A 27,830-nucleotide genomic window follows, 5' to 3' on the forward strand; every position below is an offset into this window, starting at 1 on the left:
TCTCACTCTGTCACCCAGGGTGGAGGGCAGTGATGCAATCTCAGCTCACTGCAGCCTACGTCCTGTGTTCCAGTGATCCTCCCACCTCAGCCTCCTGAGTAGCTGTGACCACAAACACATGCCACCATACCTGACTAATTTTTTTTTATTGTTTATTTTTTTTTGTAGAGACAGGGTCTTCTTATGTTTCCCAGGGTGGTCTCAAACTTCTGGGCTCAAGCGATCCTCCTGCCTTGGCCTCCTAAAGTGTTGGGATTACAGGCATGAGCCACTGCACCCCACTCCATGTATTTATTGAAACAAAACACACTTTCAGCATGAACACACCCATGTCATCAGCACCCAGGTGAAGGACAGAACATAAGAAGCCCCCAGGGGCCCCTGCATGTCCCTTTTGGTCTCTGCCCACTTCAAAGGTAACCAATATTCTGACTTCTCTCACTATAGGCCAGTTTTTATACTTTGTAGAAATGGAATCACATGGAGTTTGTGTATGTATGCTTGAGTCTGGCTTCTTTTGCTCAATATTACCTCTGAGTTCCACGCATGTGGTTGTGTAGATGCAGGATATGTTTTGGAGTTGGAAGTGACCGGACTTGGAGATTCATCCAGTGCCCTTGGACAAACCACTTCACATCTCCCACTCAATCCCTTTGTCTGTCAAATGGGGCAGATGGTGACAATACACAGCTGTTAGTGCTGCAGTTTTCACATCCTGCTCTGTTAACGGGCCTGGAATAGGGCAGAGGTCCCAGGGCCCTCTCCCTCTCAGGCAAAGGGGCTGGGAGCACTTGAGCTGGAGTTGGCTCCAGTGTGTGAAACTTACACACACCTCTCCCTACCCACACAGTCCTTGACATTTGCACTTTTAAATTTTAAAATAGCTCTTTTGTCTTCCTTCCTTCCTTCCTTCCTTCCTTCCTTCCTTCCTTCCTTCCTTCTTTCCTTCCTTCCTTCGCTCCTTCCTTCCTTCCCTCCTACCTTCCTTCCTTCCTTCTTTCCTTCTTTCTTTCTTTTCCTTTCTTTCTTTCAGATGGAGTCTTGCTCTGTCGCCCAGGCTGGAGTGCAATGGCGCTGTCTCGGCTCTGCAACCTCCGTCTCCTGGATTTTAAGTGATTCTCCTGCCTCAGCCTCTTGAGAAGCTGGGACTACTCGCCTGGTTGATTTTTGTATTTTTAGTACAGACGGGGGTTTCGCCAAGTTGGCCAGGCTGGTCTCAAACTCCTGACCTCAGATGATCTACCCACCTCAGCCTCCCAAAGTGTTGGGATTACAGGCATGAGCCACTGCACACGGCCTAAAATATCTCTTTTCATGGAGTGCCTGCCTGCCCTGGCTCTCCACTCTGTCCCTCTGTCCTCAGCGCTTGGGCCCCTGGGAGGACATGGCTGTATAATTAGTAAAAATATTAAAATATTGCACAAGTAATGATGCATGTTAGTGACAATCTCTCTCAGCATATGGAGCTTTAGTTTGCCTGGACAGACATGGCACAGGGTTGGGCATAGGGGGTTGAAGCCCAATTCCCGGCTAAGCTCTCTGAGCTTCTGAAGATAGAGACCTCGCTATGTACCTCTGGGGTTGTGGTGAGGATGAAAGGGGCTACCCCATGCCAGAGCCTGCCGACGCTGTGCCTATAATGCCTGGCAGCGCCTGTAATGCCTGGCAGCGCCTGTAATGCCTGGCATGGAGGTCTCAGGCGTAGCTGCACCTGGCATCATCTGGGATAGCTGGAGCCTAGGTCCTCCCGCACACAGTCTGGTTTAGGCCGGCGCGGCAGCTCCTTCCCGTAATCCCAGCGCTTTGCTGGAGGATCGCTTGAGCCCAGGAATTCAAGACCAGCCTGGGCAACATGGCGAGACCCTGTCTGTCCCAAAACAAACAAACAAACAAACAAACAAAAAACAGATTTTAATTGGTTTGGAATGCGGCCTGGACACAGGGAAATTTTAAAGCTCTCCAGGTAACTCCAGTGTGCATCGAGGTTGCGAACCGCCGGCCTGGCACACAGAGGGAGCTCAGGGGATGCTGAGAGTGGGAGGATGCCGGCTTGGGAACCTGGAGTTGCAGCTTCCTGCGGCTGGCGCGCCCCTCCTTGCTCCCCTCCATGCCTCTGCATCGCACCCCACCCCTGTACCCCACCTTCCTCCCACCAAGGAAACCTCACCTGCCGCCTCCCACCCAGGTCCTTTGGATTTTGCCGGTGTGTGTGGGTGCGCATAAGAGGCCCCTCCCTGCCAGGAGAGCAGGTGAGCTTGGCCGCGCACGAATCCGAGGGGGTGGCCGCCCAGCTGGGAAACAGCCCTGAAATAGACCCCCGCCGCCCCCGCTGCCTCCTTCCGGAATCTGCTCAGGTGAAAAACAAGCCTCTCAATCCGGGCGTGTCCCCCGGCGTGGGACGGGGAGGCGCCCAGCGTTGCGGGAGGCGTAGACTGGGCCTGGGTCCCTCTCGGACCCGCCCCAGGCCCGGCCGCTGGGTGCAGTGAGGGCGTTCGGCCACCGGGCGGCGGTGCTGGCCCGCGATGGGGAGCCCGGCTCGTGGGGCGCGGGGCCCGCGCTCGGGTGCGCTGGAATCGAGGCTCCTCACGTTCTTCACAGCGATCTCGCCGCGTTTCTGGGGTGGCTGAACTGGCCCTCCATTCTAAGGAGGCCGGCGCAGGGTGCCTGCTTGGGGCAGTGGCACCCCCTTCTGCAGGCACAGAGAGCCGGGCCGGGGTGCCAACTCCCCCCCCACGTGTGTCCTCCCTGCCCTGCTGCTGCTTTTTATCCCACATTTCCCACGAGCTTCCTGAGGTCTAAGAGTGTGTGTGTGTGTGTGTGTGTGTGTGTGGTCAGGACCATCCGTCCATCTAACCTCCCATCTGTCTGTCCATGCAACCACCCACCCATTTCACATTTGTTGCCCAAGGACTGTAAACCAGCTGGACCAAAGAAATGGGGTGGGAAGGGGCACATTCTTCCCGGTCTGGGAAGGCAGACCAGCGAGCGGGATGCCTCGGAATTCTGGACTAGGGGTGCTGCTTAACCTGGGCCTTGAAGGTTGGGGAGGGGGTTTTTGGGTGCAGAAGAGAAGGTAATTTGGCCACAGAGGTGAGAAGGAGAGTTGAGGGCCCAGGGGCTGGGCTGGGCTGGGGTGGGGGAGCAGGACCGCGCTGAGGGGAGGTATGTGCGGGGAGCCGCGCTCACCATCTCACAGGGCCATCGCAGCAGCCTGAGCTGTGGGCTTTATCTTCCTCTCCTTATCAATGAGGAAACCTGGGCTGGAGAGGTCAAGTGCCCATGCAGTGGTGAACGTCACAGCCCAGGCTGAATGTGGCTGAATGTGGCTATGGAAAGAGCCTAGCTTTTAACATAGAGCGTGACACCTGGGGGAGTGTTGTGCCAGGGTCAGCCCGCACCCACTGACAGTCCCAAACACCCCATGTGGTCCTGGACCTGGCACTGGCCTCCCAGGAATACAGGGGGTCTTTCCTGGCTTCTACTTTTTTTTTTTTTTGGTGACATAGTCTTACTCTGTTATTGGGCTGGAATGCAGTAGAGTGATCTCGGCTCACTGCAACCTCTGTCTCCTAGGTTCAAGTGATTCTCATGCCTCAGCCTCCCCAGTAGCTGGGATTACAGGCATGTGCCACCACGCCTGGCTAATTTTTGTATTTTCAGTAGAAACGGGGTTTCACCATGTTGGCCAGGCTGGTCTTGAACTCCTGACCTCAGGTGATCCTCCCACCTCAGCCTCCCAAAATGCTGGCATTACAGGTGTGAGCCACCGCACCCAGTCCTGGCTTCTGCTTTTGTGCCCCCAAGGTTCCTGCGGTTCTGTTCTCCCTGCTCATACCTGCTCACAGGAGAGCATCTATCATCAGCCATGACCTCTGCAGTGTTTGGGAAAAACACTTTGCCCCTGGGAAGGCGATTCAGTTTTGTCAGCAGGTGGGGAGCACTTGGTGGGGGCAAGCCAAGGCAGTCTTGGGGTCCCCAGCAGTCCTGAGACAGAGCTGAGGATGGAGATGCCTGGAGTGTGGGGGATGGAGACTTGAAGCTGGGCTGGCCGGAATCTGGGGCAGGGACTGAGGGCAGAGACTGAGCCGGGCATGAAATCTCTGTGCAGCCCTGGCCTCTCTGGGCCCTGCGTTCGTGTCTGTACCCTGAAGGGGTGATGCAGATCCCAGATATAGGGAGGGCTGAGGAGAGGCCCAGGGGTGGGGATATAGGATTGAGCTGGGTGTGTGCGTTGGGGAGCCCTGGGTTTTCTGCCCAGGTCCCTTCTTGTCCAGGGTAGAGTCCGTATGTCTCAGTGGGTGAGGAGGTCTCCAGGGTCGCACCACAGAGGCTAACCCCTGGACCGTCCCTCCTCCGTGCCTCTCAGCTTCCCCATTTGTGGAGTGGAATCATTGCGCTGGCCAGTCCATCACAGGGCTGTTGTGGAGACTCTGATGAGCACCTGGCATGCAGCAAAGGGCTCCAGTGTGCCACCTACTCCACCCCCAGCGTGGGGCTCTGCAGGCCCCAGCCCTCCTGAGATGCCCCACCTTCCCATCCCCAGCCACCTTCCCACCTTGCTCCTGCCTGTCCCCCTTGTCTTCCATTGTGGGGGCCTCATACCCCACTCCAGCTGGTTAGAATTCTATTAATATTTCAGTTTGATGAATTAAAGATTCTTTTCTACCCTCATTCTGATGTCCCAGGAGGGAATTAAAAGCGCATCGGATCCAATCAAACGCCATTGAAATGCAGCCCACGAGGGTAGGAGCTGGCGTGTGGGCTTTTCTTCCCCAGCACTGCTTTGTCCTCTTTGGGGGGTCTGGGTGATGGGTCGGTTGTTGGGAGGTGGGTACAGGAAGAGAGAGGAAAAGCTGAAGAGGAGGAGGAGGACAAGGGGTGTTTGCATAAATGCTGCTGCCTCCTTCAAGGGGAGCAGAATCCCCTCCACCCCTGTAGCTCATGTTTCCCCAGGAATCAGGAGGAGGGAGTTGGGGGCAGTGCAGCTGTGACCTCAGCCCCAGGGCCAGACCACAATACCCCTTCTCCTCTGCCTTGATGAGACTTTTTCCAGGGCAGTGCAGCCTGCCTGGCGTCCGTGCTGGAGATACCTCAGCAGCCGGCCTTGGAGGCGGCCTGAGCAGGATGCAGGCTCCTCCAGGCTCTGCCGGTGGGAGGTCCCGGGGCCTGTGTCCAGCTCCCTGTCTTGTCAGCTGTCTGGGTCCTGCGTGGGGAGGAGCAAACATTGTCCATGGAGTTTCCGAAGTAGAACCAAGGCTGGAGTGTGGTGGGGGGGGGGGACATTGACAGAGGGGCCCACCTGGGATTCCCAACTGCCAATCAATTAACAAGCCTGTGTGGTCTTGGCCCCATGTCAAGGGCCTGGAGCTTGCTTGGAAGACAGGAGCATCAGACACAACCTGAGTCCCCAGTCGTGGGGTCCCTGGCCCTTGAAAAGCATTTCTCACTCCATTCTTTCATCCCCCAACTGCCCCCAGAGTGGCCTGCCACAATGGGACTCACATTTGGCAGTGGATGATGCTAAGGCTCAAAGTAGCAGAGTGGCACGGAACGCTCACTTGTGAAGACCCTGAGTGCTGTGGGCAGTGTCCACACTGGTCTGTCCATGGAGTGTGTGCAACAAGATCCTGGAAGAGTGCGGTGGAGAGCTCGGTAAAAGGATTGGAGGGTCTGAGGAAGATGGGCAGGGTGGGGGTGGGCGGGCAGCACTCCAGATTGAGGGGCAGTGAAGCAAGGACACTCTCCTCCCAGGGCACCGCCTCCTGCAGGTCTCCTCCCAGGGCCAGCTGGACTGTGCCCACCCCCCCCCCCCCCGCGCCTGTCACCTGGCTGCTCCCCCGGCGCCTGCCCGGAGTCCTGCCATTCAGCCGAAGGAGCAGGCGGCCGTGAGGTCTTGGGCGGGAGGGGCTTTTAAATGTTAATTGTATTTTGACATCCCGGCTTGTGACATCCATCCTAATGACATTTGGCTCGCGGCTGACAGCCCCCGGACATGTGGAGAGAGAGATGATAAGTTGTTTTAAATTGCAGCCAGGCAAAGAGGCTGGAAAATCGTGAGTCTTAAGAAAAAAGAGACAGGAAGAGGACGGAGAGAGAGGAGGAGAAAGTCTTTCTAGGTGGGTCATTCATTCATTCATTTAACAATTTGTTGGACAATAAATTCTTACTGTAAACTCGGCACAGTGTCTGTCTGCCCAGTGGAAGGCCAGGTGCTCAGTCTGGCCGTGCACCCCACTCCCCCTTATCTAGGTCTCTCGGCTCTTCTGAATCCTACTTGTCTTTTAGGGTCTAATTCAAGGGGAGGCCTCCTTTGGCCTCCCAGCCTCAGCCATCCCTAACTTCCTGGCCACTCTTATGCTTAGCCCATGGCAGGGTGCGGGAGGGGCACAGTCAGGACCTGTGCCTAGGTCCTCTGCCTCAGACCACCAGGACCTGTGGTTTAGAGGTGACCCATTGAGCACCCGGGCTGCCACTTGCCACCCCGCTCTGGGAATAAGACCCAGTCCTAAATCCCACCATCCCTCCCTTCTTTTTAAATAAAGTGCTTCCTCCTCTCTGCCGGTGGCAGGAGGAATTTCACTCTGGCTTCTCTCAACTTCTGCCCTGTGGCTGCTGGAAAGGAAGAGGCAGTTTTCCTGCTTCTTCTGCTGTTCCTTTCTCATATCCCCTCCCTCTTCAGCCCTACAGGTGGGGAAACTGAGGGTGGGGAAGGGAAGTGGAAGCATAATCTCTCAGGTGAGGGGGCCCTATAGGTGGGGAAACTGAGGCTGGGGAAGGAAAGAGGAAGCATCATCTCTCAGGTCAGGGAACTCCGGAGCAGACAATTGGCAAGGCTCAAGCTGACCTTGGACCACTCGTCTCCTTCATCCACTCCACTCACAGCCCTTCTCCTGCCCGCCCCCTAGCCACTTGGTGGGCATCCCCTCCTTCCCAGCTGCCTTGACCTCCATGCAAGTGGGAAGAGACAGAGACCCCAGCCTAGTCTCTAACTCTGTCCTGCACCCACACTCTTGCGGGGTGCTCCTGCAGCATGTGTGAAGGCCTCTCTAGCACGCTGGTGCCGAATGTACTCTATCATAAATCCTCACCTACCTGTTCCCACTTAGTCCTGGGTGAATGCATTTAGCAGAGCTGTGTTCAGATCCAGCTCTCTCTGCTCTCAGCCTGCTTGGCCCCAGCCAGTCTCTCTCCTCCTTCGGCCTGCCTGGGCAGGTGGAGGTACAGGTACAAATGTGCTGTGTACCCTGGAAAGCCCTTAGTCCAAATGGGATGATTACAGGTGCAAGGCCCTTATCAGAGACCCCTGGGGCCAGGTCTTTTTGGAATTTAGAAATATATTATGGTGCAAATGCCATACAGTATGCAATACCCCCAGGAGGCCTGGGGCAGTATCCTCAGAGCAAATTCAGGCTGGCCTTCCTGCAGTGCAACAGACAGTATTCCTCCACCAAGGCTCGAGGCAGCAGCAGGGAATAGCTTTGATGTCAAGTTTTGTTGCCAGTTGAGTTGCCAAAAACTTATGAACAAACTTGTGGCTTTCAGAGCATTTCAGATTTTGGAATTGTGGAAAGGGGACTTTAGCCTTAGTCAAGTTATTACTCCAAGCCAAAAGCTGAAGAAACTCCCAGAGAGGTGGGAAGATTCCTGGAGGCTGGATTCATACTGGCCTGAGGGAAGAGCAGATTCCCAGGGCTCTGTCCCAGAGCCATCAAAGGTGTCACTCATATCTGTCCAAGCCTGTCCTGAGCAGGCTGTGGGAATTTCTTTTTTCTTTTCTTTCTTTCTTTTTTTTTTTTTTTTGAGATGGAGTTTCACTCTTGTCCAGGCTAGAGTGCGATGGTAATATCTTGACTCTCCACAACCTCCGCCTCCCGGATTCAAGTGATTCTCCTGCCTCAGCCTCACGAGTAGCTGGGATTACAGGCACGTGCCACCAAGTCCGGCTCATTTTGTATTTTTAGTAGAGATGGGGTTTCTCCATGTTGGTCAGGCTGGTCGCGAACTCCCAACCTCAGGTGATCCTCCCGCCTTGGCCTCCCAAAGTGCTGGGATTTGCAGGCGTGAGCCACGGCACCTGGCCAGGCTGCGGGAATTTCTAAGTGCTCTTGAGGTGAAGGAGCGGGACTGAGGTGACCTCTAGAGGCAGAACAGGGACAACTTACCCAGGATTCTTAACCCAGGGCCCCAGGCCCTTGACCTCAGCCCATGGCTCCTCCTCAGTGCCTGCAGGGTGACTTACGACTCCCTGGAGAGCCTGGGGCCATTGCACTCCCTGTGCAGTCAGCTCTTCATCCTGAAAATGTCCTGCCAGGGGACAGTTATTGTTTAAACAAACCCCCCCATCACAGACATTTTCATCTAATGGCCTGGTTTAGGGGAAACCAAAATTGAAACCCATCAGACATGGAGGCTGAGGTGATGGCTGGGCCAGCTCAACACAGAAGCATTTATCAGGTGTCCTGGGTCTGCTCGGTTCTCTCAGGGAACCTGCACCTCCAGGCTCGCTTTAATTTATTTCAACAAATCCTAAAGGTCAGGATTTTCAATGACAATTGCCCTCCTCTATTAGGAGTCTTTCAAAAGGTTGGGGTGAGTTGTTTTCCCTCACCAGGGAGGACAGAAAAAGAGCAGGAAGAAAGAATCGGATGCAGCAGGAATGAGTTAGGTCAGACCTCAGGAAGAACTTCCAGGTCACACAGGTATGAAACACAGGCTCAGGACTCTGTATTATTATTTTCTGTAGGACTCCCTGCCTCTCTCTCCTCCCTTCAGCCTTCCCCCTCCCCTGCAGAGACGATGTTGCCATTTCCAGGTATGAGGACTGGTGCAGGAACGGGTGGGTCAGCATCACCCCCTGCTTACTCCACCAGTAGCAGGCTAGCTTCCTTTAAAGGTTCAAGAGTGAGACCCAGTTCTGAATCCCACCATCCTTAGGGAGACCTTGGCCCAGCCCCTGGTCTCACTGATGGGAAAACCAACGCTCAGAGAGGCTGGGGGGCTCCCCCACATCACATGGTTCTTAGTGCAGAAGTCTGGGCTTCCTGCTTTCCTGCCTTGTGTCCTCTTCCCCTCACCCCAACTCTTCACAGTCAGAGCACGACTCATAGGGGAGGCAGGCTTGCTGGAGACAGTGTTTAGGAATCAGGCCTTGGAGCAGCTGGCTCAGGCCAGGTCCCTTGAAGTGTGACTCCTTGAGGTCATTTCTGATTGCTTTTCTCCCACAGCTGGGGTCCCCCAGCTCCCCCAGGGCAGGGGATGCCACCGGAAGTTCTTTGAGGTGTGTGTGTTTGTCTCTGTGTGTGTGTTAGTCTATGTGTCTCTGTGTGTGTGTCTCTGTGTGTGTGAGTCTGTGTTTGGGTCTCTGAGTCTGTCTCCATGGCAAGTCAAGTCAGCCACGACCCAGCAGAGAGAACAAGAGTGAGAAGAGGGTGCCCCAGCTGGACAAGTGGGGGCCCACAGGTGAGGGCCACTGACGGAGCTCCTGGCCACTGTGATGGTCTGGAGGCCTGGGGTGGTCAGGATGTTGCCCGGAAGAGCTAGGCCTCAGGCTGGGAACCTGCGAACTGGACGAGTCCACAAACTCAGCCATCTGCCAGCCAACAGTGTTTCTTTTTTTAACCCCTGAAAAATATAGCCTGCCCAGCCTTCTGCGACACAGCTGGTGGCGGGCGGGGGGTGGGGTAATTATGGCCAGAGTGAAAGCAACACTGAGGGGCAGGGGGTGGGGAGAGTGGCTGGGTTTGTTTTATCTCTCAATAAACCATGGCTCATGTTATTGTCACTGTAATTAGTCCATTCATTCATTCATTCATTCATTCATTCAACAAAAGTATATTGAGGATTCTGTTAAAAATTTCAGTGGCTCCCACTTACGGGTGCCTAAATACAGGACTAGGTGCTGCGCGTACATTATTTCATTCTGTTTTCATGAACACCTTGTAAGCAGGGCCCCAGGCACTAGTCCATATGGTACCTCTGAGAGGATCAGAAAAAGGAACCCCATCTTTTGGGCAGATACAGCCACAAGACAGGATGTGTCACTTGTCAAGACCAAGGCAGGCTGAATTTGAGCTGCCCTGAGGCCTCTCAACTGGGTGGCCTCTTGGCAGTGAACGATGCACACCCCATACCTGTAGTTCTGCTTTGAGATTAGTGTCATAATCCTTGTTCTACAGATAGGAAACTGAGGGCCTTGGGTAATGTGACCCACACACACACGTGACACAGATTTGAACCCAGGCAGGCTGTTCCCAAGGACACGGCCTCTCCAGGAATAACTTGAGTTCCCTGCAAGCCCAGAGCAGTGCACACTTGGCTGGGCAGAGCTGCTGGGCAGCAGGAACTTTCACGGCCTTTGCTTATATCTCTACAAAATGTGTGGTGCTGGGGTCCGAATGACCATGGGGTGCACTCCTCAAGGGCAGAATTGCGTTCAGTCACGTGTGTACACCTAGAGCTGGGAATGGAGCAGGACCTCAGTCAGTGTTGTTTTCATTAAAAAAAAAAAAAAAAGCATGAATGAATGGACAATCTGGGTGCTTCCCTCAGAGACTTCAGACTGATTGGGTAAATGAGACATGTATTTGGGCCATTACATGTGACATCAAAGAGAGTGCAAGCTTTGCCAACATTTATTCACCCACCAAACAATCCTTGAGCTTACGCTACCGTTCAGGCATGGTGCCAGGCTCCATGGCCAAACGATGCTGAACGAGACGTGGTTTTGGCCTAGCATAGTCTGGAGCTCTGGAGGAGGTGGAGCCTGAGCAGGTCTTCAGGAAGGGGCAGGAGCATTGAAAAGGGGCAAGGAGGGAGAAAGGGCAGTCCCGTTGCAGGCGGTGGGGGTCTGTCCCTGTTATTCACAGACCCTCCCAGACATTCCCCTCACCTAATTTCCCCTGTAGAAATTAGGTTTGAGCTGTAAGGGTGGCAGAGTCCTGCCAGGCCTGAGCATCGTCAAGCACAAGGTAGCACTTGGCAGATCAGCTGGGGGTTGAAGTACTGATGGGGAGGGAGGCCTCTGGCCAGCCTCTCCAGTTCTGCCGCCTTCTTCCCCCAGCTCCCTGGCACAGTGTTGTGCGCCCTCCCCAGGACAAGGACAGTCACACATCATGGCTCTAATTGAAGCCACTTCTGCAGTCTGGGGCGAGATGCTCTTGCAATCCTAAGAGGGCTGCAGTGGCTCCCTCACTTCCCCTGCTGCCTGCCTCTAACCAACTGAGTTTTCAAGCCCCCTCCAGGAAGGAGGCGAGTTGGCTCTGTGGTTGGTTAAGGGATTCTTCCCAAGTCTCACTGCAGCCTGCCAACCAGGAGGCCACCTGTTACACTTTTGCCAACCAGTGCTGGAGGGAGACCAGCGGGTGGGGTGTTTCCCTAGCCTGGTGGGGTTCTTAGGTGGTAAGGGGGCTCTGTGGAAAGTGTCCCTCGGACAGGCTGTGAGATCTGGGGCAAATGGAATCACCTCACTGGGCCTTAGTTTCTCCCCTTGTTATACACTTGCACCAGGAGCAGTGGGGTGTGCAAATGAACATGCCACATGGGGGCATACGACACGTGCGCGCGGATGTGTGAGGTTCCAGTGACGCACCAGGGTGGGAGTAGCGCGCCCCTCTGCGTCCCTGTGCTTTGCTGTACTTTTCTGGGTGTGTGTTGGGGAGGCTATGTTCCTGACCCTCCCCCTCTGGGGTGAGAAAGGGTCCCCGCCATGTCCTCGGGGTAGGCGAGCTAGCAGGCGCACTGGGAGGAGGAAGAGGGGGGCTTCCGGAAGAGGGCGCCGGTGGGGTGTGGTGGAAGGGGAGCTGCCAGCAGGTCGGGTGTGGAGGGGTGGCGGAGCGCCGCGAGAGCCCTGGCCTTCCGGAGGTGGAGGTGTGGGGTAGGGGATGGGCTCCAGGTGCTCTCTCTTTAAAAGGCCGGCGGAAGCGCCGTGAGCCTGGCCGGCACTTTCAGCGCAAACTTGCGGGGCTGGGCTCGCGCCTCCTTGGGTGCACCAGCTGCTGTGGGCGCCGGGGCCAGCGGCTGCGGCTCCCTCGCCCCCTTGCGCTTCCCGGCGCTCCCGCCCTCTCCCGCAGCCTCCCCTCTCAGCGCCTTCCTCGCTCTCTCGTCTCTCGCTCTCTCTCTCGCTCGCTCTCCAGCGCGCTCTCTAGCTCGCTCTCATTTTTTTTCCTGCTGCTGTTGCCGCTGCCGCGGCGCCGCGAGGCGCCCGCACCTCGGCCGGCTGCGCTCGCTGGTCGCTCCCGCTCCGCTCCCTTCCCAGCCCGGAGCTCTCGGCCAGACTCACTCCCCTTGCCGCCTCTCCCTCTCCTTCCGGCTCGGACGCCGGGCTCCGCCGCAGCAGGAGCAGGGGTTGCCGCCGATCCCCCTCGCGCTTGCTTACTTGCCGGAGCAGCAGCCGAACGCCGCGCGCTTGGCGGCGGCTCCGGCCGGGCGGCCGTCAGCTCATCCCTGCTGCGTCCCGGACTCCGGGCGGCTCCGCGGCGCGCTCGGTCCGCAGCGTCAGCGCCGCCCGCCGCGGCCCGGGCTCTGGGCACCGCGAGAACCGTGCCTCCGGCTGTCGCCTGCCTGCGCCCCCGGGGCAGGCGGCACGCAGCCGACCCCTCGCCGCGGCTTAAACCTTGCTGGCGCGCGGTGAGTTGTGGCCCGAGGGGGACGGACAGAGGGGACCGTGCCCTCCGGCCTCCTGGGGCGAGGGCTGCGGCGGGGACATCGGGGCTAAGGGAGGTGGCCTCCGGCGAGCTCCCGCGCTCGGAGTGCCCCGAAGAGAGCCGGCGCCCCTGGAGCCCTAGGGGCCGGAGGGCTCGGGACCTGAACTAGAGGGTCTCCCCTTGGGGCTAAGGCAGGCTTTCCGGATGCCCCTGAGGGAGGGAATGGGGCAGAGGCTTTTTTTGCGGGCCCGGTGGAAAGTACTGTCTCTGCATACAGGGGCTTCCACAGGATAGAGGGTCGTGCCAGCTTTCAGGTGGGGGCGGCGGCATTAGCGCATCCCAGTCTGCGGAGAGGCAGGACAGGCGGGGGCGCGGGGCATTATTTGCACCTCTTCCCGGCAGTCTCCCGGTGAGAGGGCACCCAGCCTCGCGCGCCTGGGCTCCTTTCTCAGGCACCGCGTCCGGCTCCCGTGCCCGCCCCAGCGCCGCCTTCGCCACCGACCGGAGCCCGGCAACCGCTTGCCCGTGGCCTCGGCGGGTTGTGGGGCTCTCCAGGGTCTGGGGTCTCCCCGCAGCCCCAGGACTTCAGGGCCAGGCTCTTTCCGGACACTCGGGACCGTCCCTCCCCGGGACCCTGATGAACCCGCGCGTCTACGCGGCCGCCGGGCGAGCGGACCGGCCGTGGTCTCTGTGTGTGCATGTGTGTATGCGCGTGTGTGCTGGGGGTCCCCGCTGCGGGGTCGGTCTTTCCCGGCGCTCGCAGGTGGGAGCCGTCTCCTCCCCGCGCGGGGGTGGGGCCGGGAGGTGGAGGCCCCGACTGCGAGAGGCGCCCCCGCACCAGGGCGGTCTGAGGCTGTTGTGCTGAGATGGGGCAGCAGCATCGGCGGCGGCAGGGAGTCCTGAGGCCCGAACGTACGAGCGCCCCCTGCCCCTAGGCCCCGAGTGACATCCCGCCCTCAGACTTTCATTCCCTTTTGGAGGAGGCGCCTTGCTTCTTTCTCCCCTCCCGGCCCCTGGCGCGGGAGAACACGGCCTTTCCGGACACCAACTGAGCTGCGCTTGCCTAGCTGGGTGCCCGAGGCCACGTGTCTGTCAGAGCGGTGGCTGCCCCTGTGTAAATCTGGCAGAAAGCCCGAGGTGACAAGCAGGGAGGGGAGTGTGTTTCCATCATAGTCCCTCACCTTGTCCGTTATGGGGTGAGTGGGGGCCTAGGGCAGGCGGGGAGGGCAGTGCTCCCAGGGTCTCCATAGGGAGCACCCCATCCCACACCCTACCATTCTGCAGCGCTCAGCCTCCCGCCCCGGGGCCAGCCAATGGTGGACGTGAAGAATGCCCTCATTCCCATCTCCCCACACTCCCGGGATGTGTCCTGGGCTCGCCCCACTTTCCCCTGGATCCCAATGGGATGCTGGGCCTCAGACTGTGGGTCTGCATGCTCAGCTCCTCGGAGTCCAGAAGGGCCTCAGGGCCTTCCGACCTAAGGTAGGGGGAAGCTTCCATGAAGAGGGGAGGACTAGAGAGGCGTCTAGGCACTCCGCAGAGGCGTCTGGGCACTCCGGGGTGTGATCACCCACAGCGCAGGGGCCTCATCACTTCTTCTTGGTAGGCCCTGAGGACTGTTGAACCAGTCCTCGAAATGGGCCTGGCTGCGGTTGGAGCCTTGTCCCCTCTCCCACTTCCTGGAAGGCCTCACCAGCCCTTAGTCAGATCCTGTCTTTGTGGTGGGGTGGGCAGGAGACTTTGAGGATGGTGCCTCCAAGCCTCTGCTCAGCCCTGGGCCGGACGTGATGTCTGCTTGTGAATTGGGTGGCCACTGTCTCATGTTCCTCCAACTTCCGTCCTTTTACACATAAGCTTTTGCCTACCTGCCAATACCTTCACAGCTGTCAGGGACAAAAATACCCTAAAAGTTATCCCCTCGCACCCCACACCTTAGCCACTTCAGGGACTACCCTTTCCAGGGGCATCTGCATTTAAGAGAGATGGGAGAGGAAGATGGCAGTGCTTAACCCAAAGGAGGGCTCTACTCTACTCATGGATTCTCAGGCATTTTCAGGAGCCAGATATATTGCGGGGGGGGGGGGAGGGGGGGCGCGGCATGTAGCTCCTCACTAAGCACAGGTCCTGAGCAGGCCGAGGGGAGGTGGGAGCATGTCAGGAGTTGAGCTGCTTTCTGGGCCTCAGTGGCCTTGCGTAGGCCGCTCCTCCTACCCCCCCTCCTCCCTCCTCCCCCGACCTGCGTCTGGGCGGCTTCATTCCGTTGGAGGCGTGACGTCTCTGGGAGGGAGCGCCTTGCACAGCGGCAGGCAGCCCGAGGTAGGTGAGAGAGCGAGCGAGCAAATGAGTGAGCCCGGGACTGAGCAGTGTGCTATCCAGAAGGGTCAGAGGGCCGGGCTCAGGCCCAGAAGGGCTCTGCAGCCCCCACCCACTTCCTGAGGGGTCCACAGTCCAGCGCCAGGATGTGCGGCCACACCCATACCCGCCCTGCCGCAGGGGGACAGCTGGCAGCAAAAGATGGGAGCAGAACCCACAGACTCCTGAACTGAATAATTACAGCCAATAGATGTGTCCTCTCTCCTAGACAAGTGTGGAGCCGGCAGCCTCTAATTACCACCCACCCCAAGATATCTGCCCACCCCACTGTCCTCCTCTGCTCGGCCTAGAACCCAGCTTTCCAGTGGGCAGGCTGCACTGGCAGCCTGGGCAGCTGGGCCTGCTGGCTGCTGGCTCGAAGGTTATCTCACTTCTGCTGAGTGGCGGCCGCCTTTGCCTCCTGAAGAAGGCATGCGGGGAGCCGGCATCGGAGCTCTGGCCCCTCACTGGGGCTGCCGAAGGGCTGCTGGCTGTCTTGGCGGCCTAACAGGGCTTGCACTGGTGGGCAATGGGCCTGGAGCAGTGGACACCAGCTCTCTGTCACTCCCACTCAGCCTGATGGCTCCTGGAAAGAACGGAGAGGGCTCATTTCCTTAAGTGTCATCTCTGCCCTAATTAGCGGGGGATTCTAAAAAATTAAGTTCGAGGGTTTGCTGCCTTTGGTCCTTGTAGAGTGCAGGCTGCTTTTTCTGGGTCCTGTGAGCCGTCTATGTCTGTCCTCTCTCTGTGTACTATCTCTGGCCTCCCTCTCCCTACTGCCTCCCAGACGAACCTTCACAACCAGTTCCTTCTCCCTGCCTGCCCTGGGGGCTTCTGCCTCAGTTTCCACTTCTCCCCTCCACCTGGCTTGCCTTGCCTGAGCCTGCTCCTGGAAGGGAGGCATGTCAATGGAACTTGCTTAGAAGAGATGTAGTCTGCCAGCCAGCAGCCAGCCCACCCCACCTCATCACCTGCAGGCCTGAGAGACTGTTCCAGTCTGTCCATGTTTCTCTTGGCTCCCTGGAAAAACGAGCACAAGGATAGTAAAAATCACCCCTTAAATTAAAGCTGATGACTCCCGTCGAAATGTTTTATTATTAACCTCACCATTTAGCAATCTCGTGGCAGCAGTGAGGCATAAATATATGTGTACACACGTATATTAAATAAATTGGGGAATGTAGTGCATAATGACATTATCTGGACCCCATTCAATTAAGGTAGATATTATCTGTGGTAATTGGGAAATGCCAGCCCATGCCATTTGGGGCCGAGCCACGCTGACAGGCAGGCCGTGGTGTCTAGTTAAGGCTCTCAGTTCTCCCAAGAAGGCACTCTCTGCCCATTGGCTGTGGTGACAGTGAGTCCCAGGAGAGCTCGGGCAGCTGCTCTCCCTGGGCTGGGCCACCAGCATGGGAATCAGGAGGTCTGGGTTCCACCCAGTCCTTCACACTCGGCCCTCCCAGCCAACCCTCTGTTCCTTAGGGTGACACAGGCTAGCCCTTGGATCTGTTTCCTGGTTGGGGGCATGACTTCTAGTAAAAACTCTGTCATTGCCACAGGGTTATTTTTAGGTTTAAATGTAGAAATAAATATTGGAGACTCGACCTGATTCCTGAGCTTGTGGAGGGTGATTGCTTCTCAGGTGCCACTCACTGCCCCTTTTCAGTGCCTGACCTCGGTGCAGCTGAGGGATGGAAGTCTCCCCACCAACCACAGTTATGTTCTTGCAGTGCAGTTTGGATGTTGATTGGGCTAAGCCAGTGACCCCAGCTTTCCAGGGCAGTGCTGGGTTGTTGAGGGGACAGGAAGAGGGAGGAGAGAGGAAGAAGCAGTATTAGTGGCAAAGCTCACAATAGTAACAGCTGCAAACAAAGACACTTGCCCACTTGGGTCTTATGCTGGAAAACTGGAGACGGTGGCGTGCAGGGATGGGGAGGAGGGGCCTGGGGGTCTGTATGGTTGGGGCCTACTGGGTGGAGGAGATCCAGGCAAGCATGAGCCTGGTGGCTGGTCCCCTGGCTCTGGGAGAGGAGGAAGGTCAGGGTGGGGCATTGTCTAGGCTGAGCAGGGGGACCCAAGGGCTGATGAGATGTGCTTGCCTTGTCGGGGGGACTTGCTGCTGTGAGCTGCTGTGGCCTTTCCAGGTGGCTGTCCTTCTAGGTCTCAGGTTTCTCTGGTGATGAGTCCCTGCCTGTGCTGTGCTCAAACCCTTCCGTGGCCCCTCATTTCCCTGTCCACACTGTGGTCCATAAGGCACCTGTTGATCTTGTGTTCCGGACCCTCTCTGACATCGTATCAACCCTCTCCCCACTGCTCCCTGGTCATGTTGGCCTCCTTGCTCATCCTTGAACATCAGGTGCCCGGCCTGTGCCCACCTCAGGGCCTTTGCACTTGCTGTTCTTTCTCTTCGGAATCCTCTTCTCCCAGATGTTCACATGGCTCATGCCTTTACTGCTTTTACTCTAGGATCAAATGCCATCTCCTCAGAGAAGCCTTCCCTGATTTTTCTTTTCTAAAAATAATCTTCTGGGTCATTCATTCCCTGTCCCCTTACCTGCCTTATTTTTTGTCATATCCCCTGATCTCCTGAAGTTCCAGCTGTCTATGTGTTCATGTATTTGTTGTCTGTCCTGTGCCCACCCACTTTGGGACGTGCGCTCCACGGGGCAGGCATTTGTGTCTGTTTCACTCCCAGTGTTTCCCCGGTGCCCACCCAGAGCAGGGCCTGGCGCATAGTGGGTGCTCAGAGCACCTTTGAATGTCACCCTGAGGGACTGAATGGCTGTGGCAGAGGGGACTGTCTTCTGTGCTTGAGCACACAACAGAGTTGTGAGAATTCAGTGCTAGGTCCGAGTGCCACTCTGGACTGGGCACACTGCTGCAGATCCCCTGTCCTGGGCTCTGCTCTGGGCAGGGACCTGGCTTTGCCTGGTCACTTACTGAGCCTTTCCTGTGTTCTGAATCTTGGACTGGGCATGGGGGACATAGAGATGAGGGCAGTGCTGTCCATGCAGGCCTTTAATGTGCTCCCAGCCTCGTCATTGTTAACACAAGAGAGGTTCTGTGTTGTGTCATTAACTGCGGAGGAAGGAGATAACAAGAATTGTAATAATCAAGTCAGGCTTCCTGGAGGAGGAAGGATCTCAGCTGCTTCTTGAAGGGAGAGCTTCACAGAGAGGAGCCTGGAGGGAATCATAGGGAGAATGCAGGGGCAATGGATTGAAAGTTTTCTGCACCAAGTTTCCACTGGCATTAGGCAAAAGAATTACTCCCTCCTTCCTCCCTCCCTGCTCTCCTCTGGGGCATTCCACCCCATGCCCATCACAGAGACAGTCACCTCTGAATCAGGGCCATGCTGTTTTGGCAGAACAGGGAGGGGACAGCTTGTGGAGTGGGGTCTGGGGTTTCTGGCATCAGGCTGGTGAGCTGGAGCAGCTCAGTGGGGAGGGAAAGGGAAGAGGATTGGGGCTAGACCCCCACTGTGCCCTTCTTGCTCTTAGCTCTTAGCACGTGGCTGTGGCCATTCTGGCTGACTGCCTGGGAGCAGGGCTTCTCTTTAGGCAGAATAAAGGCTCAGCTGGCCTTGGGTGGGTTGAAGGTTCCAAGATGCCTTCTCATAGCTCAATCAGTCCTTAGTTTCCCTGCCTGAAACTATGCCTCACATTCCACTATTAGAATCATTCCTGTGGGTTAAAGAATTGCTTATGGAAGGGGCCTTAAACACAGAAATAGATTACTTGAACGAGAGGCCCAGGAATCATTTGGTTCACATCACATCATTCATTCACTTCCACGAAGCCTGCTGGGGATGCCAGGCTGTGTGCAGGGCTGGGCTGCAGAGGTCAGCACAAAGAGGGCTGTGCTGCTAGGATTTGAAGCACTAACTGGTTATCCCCCTACCCTATGGCCTGGGAGTCATACAGTGTGGCTGGCAGGGGTGGCACAGTTCTGACAGTTCTGACGACCGATTCCTGTCCTGTCCTACAAACCACACCTCTGCCCAGCCAGTGGGGGCCCAGAGGAATGGCAGAGGGGTCACAGAGGTGAGGGGAGGGGAGAGACCTCCAGTTCTCCCTCATTTCCCCTTTGGGACAGTGGCCCTGCCATCCCCCTTCTGGGAGATGCGGTATGTGGGCGATGAGGCATCTAAACAGTTCGGGAATTGAAACCAGACTCCACACAGCCATTCACAATTCTCAGCACTCCTGAGCACCTGGGCTGGGTGGGCCCTGCAGAGGCAAAGGTGAATGGAGATGAAGGAAGTGCGGGTGGGAACACAGAGAAGGTTGGGAGCTGAGAGGAACGTGGGAGGGAGCTCTTGGCCTGGCTCTTTTTGCTGAACCCCAAGGGGCTTGGGCCTGAGTCCCCAAGCCCCTTTCCTATGGGAGCTGACCCTCAGAGGGCCAAGAGCAGGAGCCAGGGGCTCTGGCAATGACCCTGACCCTGGGGAGCAAAGGACAAGGTTGTTCCCTCTATTTGCCCTTTATTCTGGTGTTTGGGTTTTATTCTGTTTTCTTAATTTTGGAAGAATAAAAGGAAACTCAGTGAAAAATAATTGGGGGTTTGGTAAATCACAGCAGTTCTCTTCGGATCTGGTTGTTGTTTTGTGGTTTGTGGTTCTTTCTGGCTTGGGCCCTGGATGCAGGGGGAAGGATTGAAGTTGGAAAAGCACGAAGGTCCTGCTTGTTAATATTATACTAAGAAGTGGGCTGGGCAAAGTGACTGACACCTGTATTCCCAGTACTTTGGGAGGCTGAGGCTGGAGGATCGCTTGAGCTCAGGAGTTCGAGACCAGCCTGGGCAAGCAACATAGTGAGATGTCATCTCTACAAAAAAAAAAAAAAAAAGAAAAAAGAAAAAATTACCAGGGCATGGTGGTGCATTCCTGTAGTCCCAGCTACTCAGGAGGCTGAGGTGGGAGGATCGCTTGAGCCTGAGAGGTCGAGGCTGCAGTGAGCCATGTTTGCACCACTACACTCCAGCCTAGGCAACAGAGTGAGACCCTGTCTCAAAAAAAAAAATGGGGGCGGGGACTTAGAAGTGGCCACAAGGCAGGTTCCTGGAGTCCCTGCACAAAAGCCCTAGATATCAGAGAGGTCCCAGCTGGGATGTGTGGGGACTCCCCCCATCCCCCTTACTCTGACTGTTAGTGGGGGAAAGGGATAGCCTGCAGCTGTCCCCAACCAGCTCCCCTCACATCCCCATTCACTGGAAAGAATGTTCTGGAAAACACTGTTGGCCTGAGAGTTATTGCTGTGTGGAGGTGACTCAGTCACTCTCATCCCTGCCTCTCAGGGCTCTCATTCCTCCATGCCTGGCTCTGTGGTCCCCTGGAGCCAAGGAACCTAGCGGAGCCAGAGAAGAGGAGAGAGACTGGGAGAGGGTGGTGGGGAAGGGAGAGGGAAAGGAAAGGGGAAAGAGGCCGGTCTGGGGGTGGGGCCCACACTGGCTTGGACTCACAGTCATCCCTGCAATTTTACCTGGGGAAGGATGCCCCTAATTGACCCAGGCTTGAGCTCTCCTGGCTATTTTGGAATTGGCTGGGGAGTGTCTGAAAACTGGGCAAAGGACTTTAAAGAAGGACCCCTTCTATGTGCCCCCAGCTCCCGCCTCTGCAGAAGGAAGCAGGCCCTGCCGGGGAAGGGAGCATCCGCTGGCCCCCACCCCAACCCACCCCACCACACCCAGCCTCTGCTCTCAGTGGCTTCTTTCACTCATGGGGTATTTTTACTTTTCCCTTGTTCCTGTTACATGATCAAAGGAGGGAGGGGAAGCTAAAAGAGGCAGTGGCTTGCCCAGTTCTCTGGAGAAGCTCAGAAAAGGCAGGCCTGGTGGGACTGAGGGGTGGACAGGGACCTGTGGGCAGGGGCTGGGACCCAGTCCTGTGGGAGGGAGGTCTCGCAGGGGATCTGACCAGCCTGGGGCTCCAGGCTCTTGATTCTAGTCTGCGGGTGTTTGCCTTTCTCCTCTTGGAGGCCTCCTTCCCCCATGGCGTCTGCCCTTCCCCGTGTGTGTATGTATATGTGTGTGTGTGTGTGTACGTGTGTGCGCGTGTGCGCACGTACTGCTCAGCCCAGACGTGCTCTGGCCTCAAGGAGAAGCCTGTGTGAGCCCTCACGAAGGATCTGGAAGCCTGAGCAGGGCCTGACTGTCAAAAGCTGCTGTGTACTGGTCTCCCAGCCTGAATCTGCCCTGCTGTAGCCCCGGCACACAGCCTGTCATGATGCCAAAAATCCCTCCGTTTGAAATTCATGGAAACCGATCATAAACTCACAGGACGTTAGAACTGGCAAGGCCTGAGAGATCCTCTGGGCCAGCACAGAGGAGCAGTCAGGGGCACAGGCAGCTTGCACAAGCTCTGTGCCCCTGGCTAGATGTCGCTTAAGCACTTGGTGCCTTGCCTTCCTCATCTGTGAGATAGGGATAAAAATACCATGTAGCTCATAGGGATGTGGGGATTACATGAGAAAATGTAGGTAAAGCACTTAGAACAGTGCTTGGCACATGGCAGTGGTTATCATTTGCTGTGATTTCTCCACAGGACACCGTCGGCATTTGGACAGGATGGTGTTTAACTGTGCAGGCTCTCCCACCCACAGCTGGCCAGTTAGCATCTGTGCCCCCTGCCTGCACACAGGCTAGTAGCTGACTCCCCTCCATCAATGCAGCAACTGAAAATATGTCAGCAGGGACAGTATGGCCCCCAGATTGGATTCTACTCCAACGCACCCATTTTACAGATTTTCCTGAGAGCTAGCAGGGATGCTATCTAGCTTATCTCTAGCTACTGCAGCAGGACCGTAAGATTCATCTGTAGCTCTTCTGGTTTCTCTCTTCTGAATTACCTGGTACTGGCATTAGCAACTCATACCCCACCTCCTTTCACTCTCCATAGCCATCTAGGACAGACATCTGGTAAACTCATTCACAGGAAGGCATGAGTGATGATGAAAGCTCCATACAGGTGCAGCTCCCTACTTTGTATTTTAATGGCTCCTAAGCCTTCCCCAAAGCACTGGCCTTGGCCCCCAGTCCTAGGTCCCCAGCTCCTGGCTCCAGGGGAGAGGGTGGTATTGTGAAACTTTCTTCAGCTTTGCTGGGGCTTCCCAGTGTGGCTGATGCGGCTTCCAGTCCTGGATGCATCTTGGTTCACTGTGTGACTCTGGGAGAATTATGTGATACCTCTGGGCTACCGGTTCAACTGCAGCATGGGGCCAGGGAGAATTAGTAGCCATATTCTTGGTTTCTGAGGAGATAATGTGAAGGGAGCATTTTGAGGAAGGGGTGAAATGTGAAATGAGAGTCTAGAAGGCTGGAGAAGCTCAAGAGCTGAGGCTGGACTCTGGGGGCACTGCAGCTTCCTTCCCTCCCCTTGGCCCAGAACTGGAGCAGTCAGGGCCTCTGCAGGGGGAATGACAGGTGGGGCAGGGATGACCCTGAGACCACTGCTTGGTCTTGATGGAGGGACCACATCTCTGGGGAAGCCTCTCAATCCCAACACAAGCTCCTCTTCCAACTGCTTGGGAAAACTGAGGCACAGAATGGACAAGTGACTTGCTGGTTTTCATTTGACAAACCCCTGGGGAAGGGGGCCTTGGATTTGGCCCCCAGCCAAGCCCTGACTCAGCTTCCATCTCTTCTCCCTGTGGCCTCCAAAGTGGTGGGGAGGGAGGTTGCTGGCTTTGAATGGGGAGGCTGGGGTGAGGGAAGGATCCTCCAGGGGAAATTAGCCCAAATTAGCAGTGAGAATGAGGAAGGGCTGGTGTTCTCTCCTCTACCCTTGCAGATAAATATTTAATCACAACAACAATAATAATGATGATGATCTTAATAATGTGCAGTAGCTCAGGCCGTAACCCGAGCCCCGCTCTCAGAGGGAGGAAGTGGGGTGGGGAGAAAGAGCAGTGGAGAAATGGAGAGATGAAGAAAGTCAGGAGAGGGAGGGAGGGAGGACATGCAAGCTGAGTGGAGGCCTGCTCCTCATGCAGGGGCTGCTGGCTTTCCCCTGCCCTGCCTGGGGTAGCTGTGTAGCTGGGGTGGAGGCAGGAGAGTGCAGGGTTCACCTTGCGCTCCCTGATTCAAGATGAAAATCCAGAACCGCCACAGCCTCAGCTCCTCCCTGGTCTTCCCTTGGCCCAGCCTACACCACTACATTCCAGGATGATTTCTTGAGGGGGCCTTATTTGCGTTCCTGGGTCTCTGAGTCCCTGAAGAGCCAAAGTGTCTTGGGTTCCAGAGCTGAGAGCAGGGAAGCTGGGCTGCAGTAGGCATTGTCCAAGCTTTATCTGAGCTTGTAATTAAACTGCACACTCCCTGTGTGACTCAGGCAAAATGCTCTCCTGCTCTGGACCTCAGTTTCCTCATCTTTGTAATGAGATTGGGCCCATAGGACCTGTTTCTTGCTCTCCTTCATGTGGGTGTGTTGAGGAAGGCCCCTCTTCCTCCCAAGCCAGTTCGAGGCTGTTCCTGGGGACTGTGCTCTCTGATGCCCGGGCTACTGATGGCAGTGGGTACAGGCCTTAGGAAGCTTCAAACATGACCTAATTTCTGCCCTACACTCTCCCATTTAAGCCAGAGTTGAGCAACGGCGGAGAGGAAACCAAGTACAGGAGATTTATGGAGTCTTTGGCGATAACCTCTAGCATCTCCTTCTCTCAGGCTCCTGATGAGAGATGAGACTAGCTAATGTCTTCTTTGGGCTTCTGTTTGATACTCTGTCTCTCTTTTCCCCTTCTAAGGTTGGTAGGAGGAGAGGATTGGAGCTGTTTTCTCCTTGATGCCAAGATACGCCAAGCTAGGAGCACTCTGCCCTTTCCACAGTCATCCACCGAGAACAGGCCTGCAGGACGGGACAAGGATCAGAGCCTTCCTGCAACCCCGGCCACTGTCTGCTGTCTGTGGGCCTGGACCGTGTGGGCAACTGCGCTTGGCCCGAGTGACAAGGAGGTGGGAGAGGGTAGCAGCATGGGCTATGCGGTTGGCTGCCCTCAGTCCTCCTGCTGCTGAAGCTGCCCTGCCCATGCCCACCCAGGCCGTGGGGCCAGGGGCCTGCCAGGGCTAGGAGTGGGCCTGCCATTCATGGGTCTCTAGGGATTTCCGAGATGCCTGGGAAGAGAGGCTTGGGCTGGTGGTGGGCCCGGCTGCCCCTTTGCCTGCTGCTCAGCCTTTACGGTCCCTGGATGCCTTCCTCCCTGGGGAAGCCCAAAGGCCACCCTCACATGAATTCCATCCGCATAGATGGGGACATCACACTGGGAGGCCTGTTCCCGGTGCATGGCCGGGGCTCAGAGGGCAAGGCCTGTGGAGAACTTAAGAAGGAAAAGGGCATCCACCGACTGGAGGCCATGCTCTTCGCCCTGGATCGCATTAACAACGACCCGGACCTGCTGCCCAACATCACGCTGGGCGCCCGCATTCTGGACACCTGCTCCAGGGACACCCATGCCCTCGAGCAGTCACTGACCTTTGTGCAGGCGCTCATCGAGAAGGATGGCACGGAGGTCCGCTGTGGCAGTGGTGGCCCACCCATCATCACCAAGCCTGAACGCGTGGTGGGTGTCATCGGTGCTTCAGGGAGCTCGGTCTCCATCATGGTGGCCAACATCCTTCGCCTCTTCAAGGTCAGTGCCTTGGTTAGTCCCCTGAGGTGCTTTTCCCCCAGCGGTCTCTGCCCGCCACACGCCAGGGTGCCAGGCCTGGCCGACCAGCCCCTTTTTCCTCCTCTTTTCCTCACTCCAAGGGACAGTTTTTTCCTCAGAGCAGTATCTGAGAATTTGGGGCAGCTCTTCCTGGTTTCAGTATGTTGTCTTGTGGTCTTAGCATAGGCACAGCAGAGTGAAAGGCATCGGGACCCAGCCTTGTGGTGCTGACCGAGGTGCTGAAACAGCACCTGCCGCTGGAGGCTTGGTGAGCAACTCCACTCCTCTCCAGGGAATTCTGCACCAGGAGGGAAAAGGATGTTCTGGAGAATGACACAAGGGAGGAGGAGATAGGTAGACAGACAGATAAAAAGATAGGCAGGTGGATAGACAGAAAGGCAGACAGATAAGAAGAATGGAAATATGAATGCTGGAGATTGCCAGGGAGAAAAAGCAAGATTTTTGTTTTGACATTGTTTTCATATAATTGCAATTCCCAAGAAAGATATGTTTTTCTTCTGGATAGTTGAGGAAGCCCCCTGTGGCCCTCCTGTCCCACCCGATATTATGGTTGGAGAATGTGTCCTCATTTTTTAGATGGGGTGTGGGGCTGCTGAGCCTGCAGAGAATGCAGATGAGGACGGGAAAACTGAGGCCTGAGAGAGTAGGCGGTCTCTGTTTCTGGTGCCCTGGGCCCTGAACCAAGCTTCCCTCTGTGATTTCCTTCCTTCTGCCCTTCTTCCCTGCACACCTTTCTCCCTTTCCTTCTGGAATCCCTCCCAGCCCCCTCCTTGCCGCCTCCTTTCCTCTCTTCCTGGGGCAAGAGCTGCTGATTTGCAATTCAATTGGAGCCAAGTGCTTCGCTAAGCTGCTAAAACAACTGAAAGCTACCGGGTAGAGAGAAAAACATTACAAGCATTTTACCAATAATTATGTGCCCGTTTCTCTCTTGGAGCCTGCCTTGTTTGCTCTGTGTGTGTGTGTGCGTGTGTGTGTTTGTGCATGTTTGTGTGTGTGGGGAGTGGAGGAGAGAATGGGGAGAGGGAAGAGGAAGGGACACAGTGGAAGCTGCTTGGTCCCTCCCTCACCCTGGTGTCAGATTGTTGGCCTCTGGAGTTGACCTTTGTCTCCCTAAAGTCTCCAGGGCTAGGAAGTAGACTGAGAGAGGCTGTTTTGCACCAGGCACGGTGGGGAGAGCTGAAGCTGGACCACTCTCACCAGAACTCTTTCTGGAAGCCATTGGCCCACTTCCCATGATGCATCAGGATTTGGGGGCATGTCTGGGGGCCCGGGTAGAAGTGGAGATGAAGGGAGAGGACGGTCCCAGTGTTGGGGTGGGGGTGAGGAAGCTTGTGGGTGGCAAAGGAGGAGGCCAGAGTTGTGCTGCCACATGTCTGGGTGGGGCAGGACTTTTGCCGTTGGCTGCTCTGGGGCTGAAGAACACGTGTGCCCCTAACTGTGTATGCAGCCATGTCTCTGGTATGCTCTGTAGGCCTCAAATATAAGGCTTTTCCTGGAGTATTGGTTTTACTTGATGAGTTGGATGAAAACACAATTTTAATTTTAAAACAAATGGATGCATTATGAAGACAGCAAAATTTGTACATGGTTTTATTTTCTTTTTATGATCAGTGGTTGAACATGGATGTACGTAGTTTGAAGATGAAGCAGGAAGCTTGAAAGCATTTCTGCCCTCACGATAGGCAGCTGGAACAATCCCTGGGGGCTGTGTTGCTCTGATAATCTTTCAGAGTTCTTTGGCAGGATGGTTTGGGAATGGTAGCCTGGTTCAGTCCTCCCACCGCACCCAGTTTTGCAGTGGGGACTGGACACAAGAGGAGAGGAGGAGCTGGCTAGGCTGTCCCAGGCCAGGGCCTAGTGATGGCTCAGGCCACATGAGTCATCACTTCAGCCCGCCTGGCCCTGCCTAGGAGCTGAGGCAGTCTGGGCCATCCAGCAGAGGGGACAAGCCCTTGGACTCCTCCTTGTCAGCCTGGCAGGGTGGGGCACAGATCCCCAGCCTCCAGGAAGGTCACCCCACAACTGAGGCTGCTGTATTCTCTTTATCTGAGCTTGTAATTAAACTCCTTTAGTGACTCTGGGTCTTTTAGAAAGATGGTAAAATAGCCTGGTCCGGCCCTTGAACCTGTGACATTGGTGAGGATCCCTTCCCCTGTTTTTCAGAGCGGAGTGAGTGCCTACTTTACAGGGAGGCAGAGAGGCCAAAGGAGCTGAGAGTGCCCCGTCACTTGGTACATGGTGAAGGCTCAAGGAATGGTCACTCAGAGTTGGGTCTTAAGGTGTGTTCTTGAGAACATAGATATTTTGAGATGAGACGCTCAGTGCCCCAGACAGGGGATTGGGCTGCAGCTGCTATGCTAACCTCTCCCAGGATGGGGAAGGGCCAGGGTGGGGTGAGGGGCCTGGGGTGAAGAGCCTTACCATCCTGGGGGTTCATAGTGTCCCCTGTCTGGCCACAGAGGAGCGTGGTGCAGTCTCAGTTTGGTTTGTGCCTCCTCAGAACACAGGATGGAGTGGTTGGGGCAGGGGTCAGGAGCCCCCCAGGCTGCACAGAGAGCAAGGCAGGACCGGGAGGTAGAGACCTGGGGAGTGGAGAAGAAAGCAGGACAGGGGGGCAGAGCTGGACAAGGAAAGGGAGGGGCAGCAGGGGGGAAGCCAGCCGGCTGTGGCCTGCATTCCCTCGGTCCCTTTTAACGGCCTTAATGTTCCAGGCTGGCGACAAGAGGCCTCCTCAATAATTAAACTGATAGAAACAAGAGGCTGGGTGAGAAACTTAAAAGCCATTTACAGAAGCAAAAAGATTGAACTTTGGGGAGGGAGGTTGGGAACAGGAGCCTCAGGAAAGAGAGGGTGAGGGAGGGATGCCTTGGGGGAGGGGACCTGCGCCCACCACCAGGTGTCCATGTCAAAGGGCACCACTGCAGCCCCTGTCCTGCTCCCCTGATGATGGGTTAATGTGGCCTGCTGGGAACTTGGCACCAGAGGCTGTGATGACAGCTTTCCTTCCTGCAAGAGGTGGACTTCCGGTGCTTGGTTCAGAGGGGGTGATTTCCTGCATGGAGAATGCGAATGGGGTGCAGTCAGGGTCAGGATGTGAGCAAAACTCACAAGCCTTAGAGCTGGAAGGGGCCAACCTCTTGCTCTACAGATATGGAGGCTGAACCCTGATAAAATG

General features: G+C 56.1%; 1 protein-coding gene across 40 annotated transcripts in view; it reads left to right on the forward strand.

Moving 5' to 3' along the window:
- Positions 1-2,042: 2,042 nt before the first annotated feature.
- GRM4 (glutamate metabotropic receptor 4) overlaps positions 2,043-27,830 on the forward strand; it is a 135,895-nt gene continuing 110,107 nt past the window's right edge. For 8 of the 40 annotated variants that reach the window (XM_078000131.1, XM_078000134.1, XM_078000130.1 and 5 more), the window contains exons 1-2: positions 11,665-12,624; positions 23,735-24,616. In XM_078000131.1, coding sequence (XP_077856257.1) covers positions 24,098-24,616 — 519 coding nt within the window. In that variant the 5' untranslated portion in view covers positions 11,665-12,624; positions 23,735-24,097. Of the gene's footprint in view, positions 2,355-11,569; positions 12,662-14,758; positions 14,962-23,734; positions 24,617-27,830 lie in introns of those variants that run through there. The other 32 variants (XM_078000165.1, XM_078000149.1, XM_078000142.1 and 29 more) reach the window with 18 other exon arrangements.

Source organism: Macaca mulatta, chromosome 4 (genome assembly GCF_049350105.2).
Source record: "Macaca mulatta isolate MMU2019108-1 chromosome 4, T2T-MMU8v2.0, whole genome shotgun sequence".
In the NCBI taxonomy this organism is placed as follows: Eukaryota; Metazoa; Chordata; class Mammalia; order Primates; family Cercopithecidae; genus Macaca; species Macaca mulatta.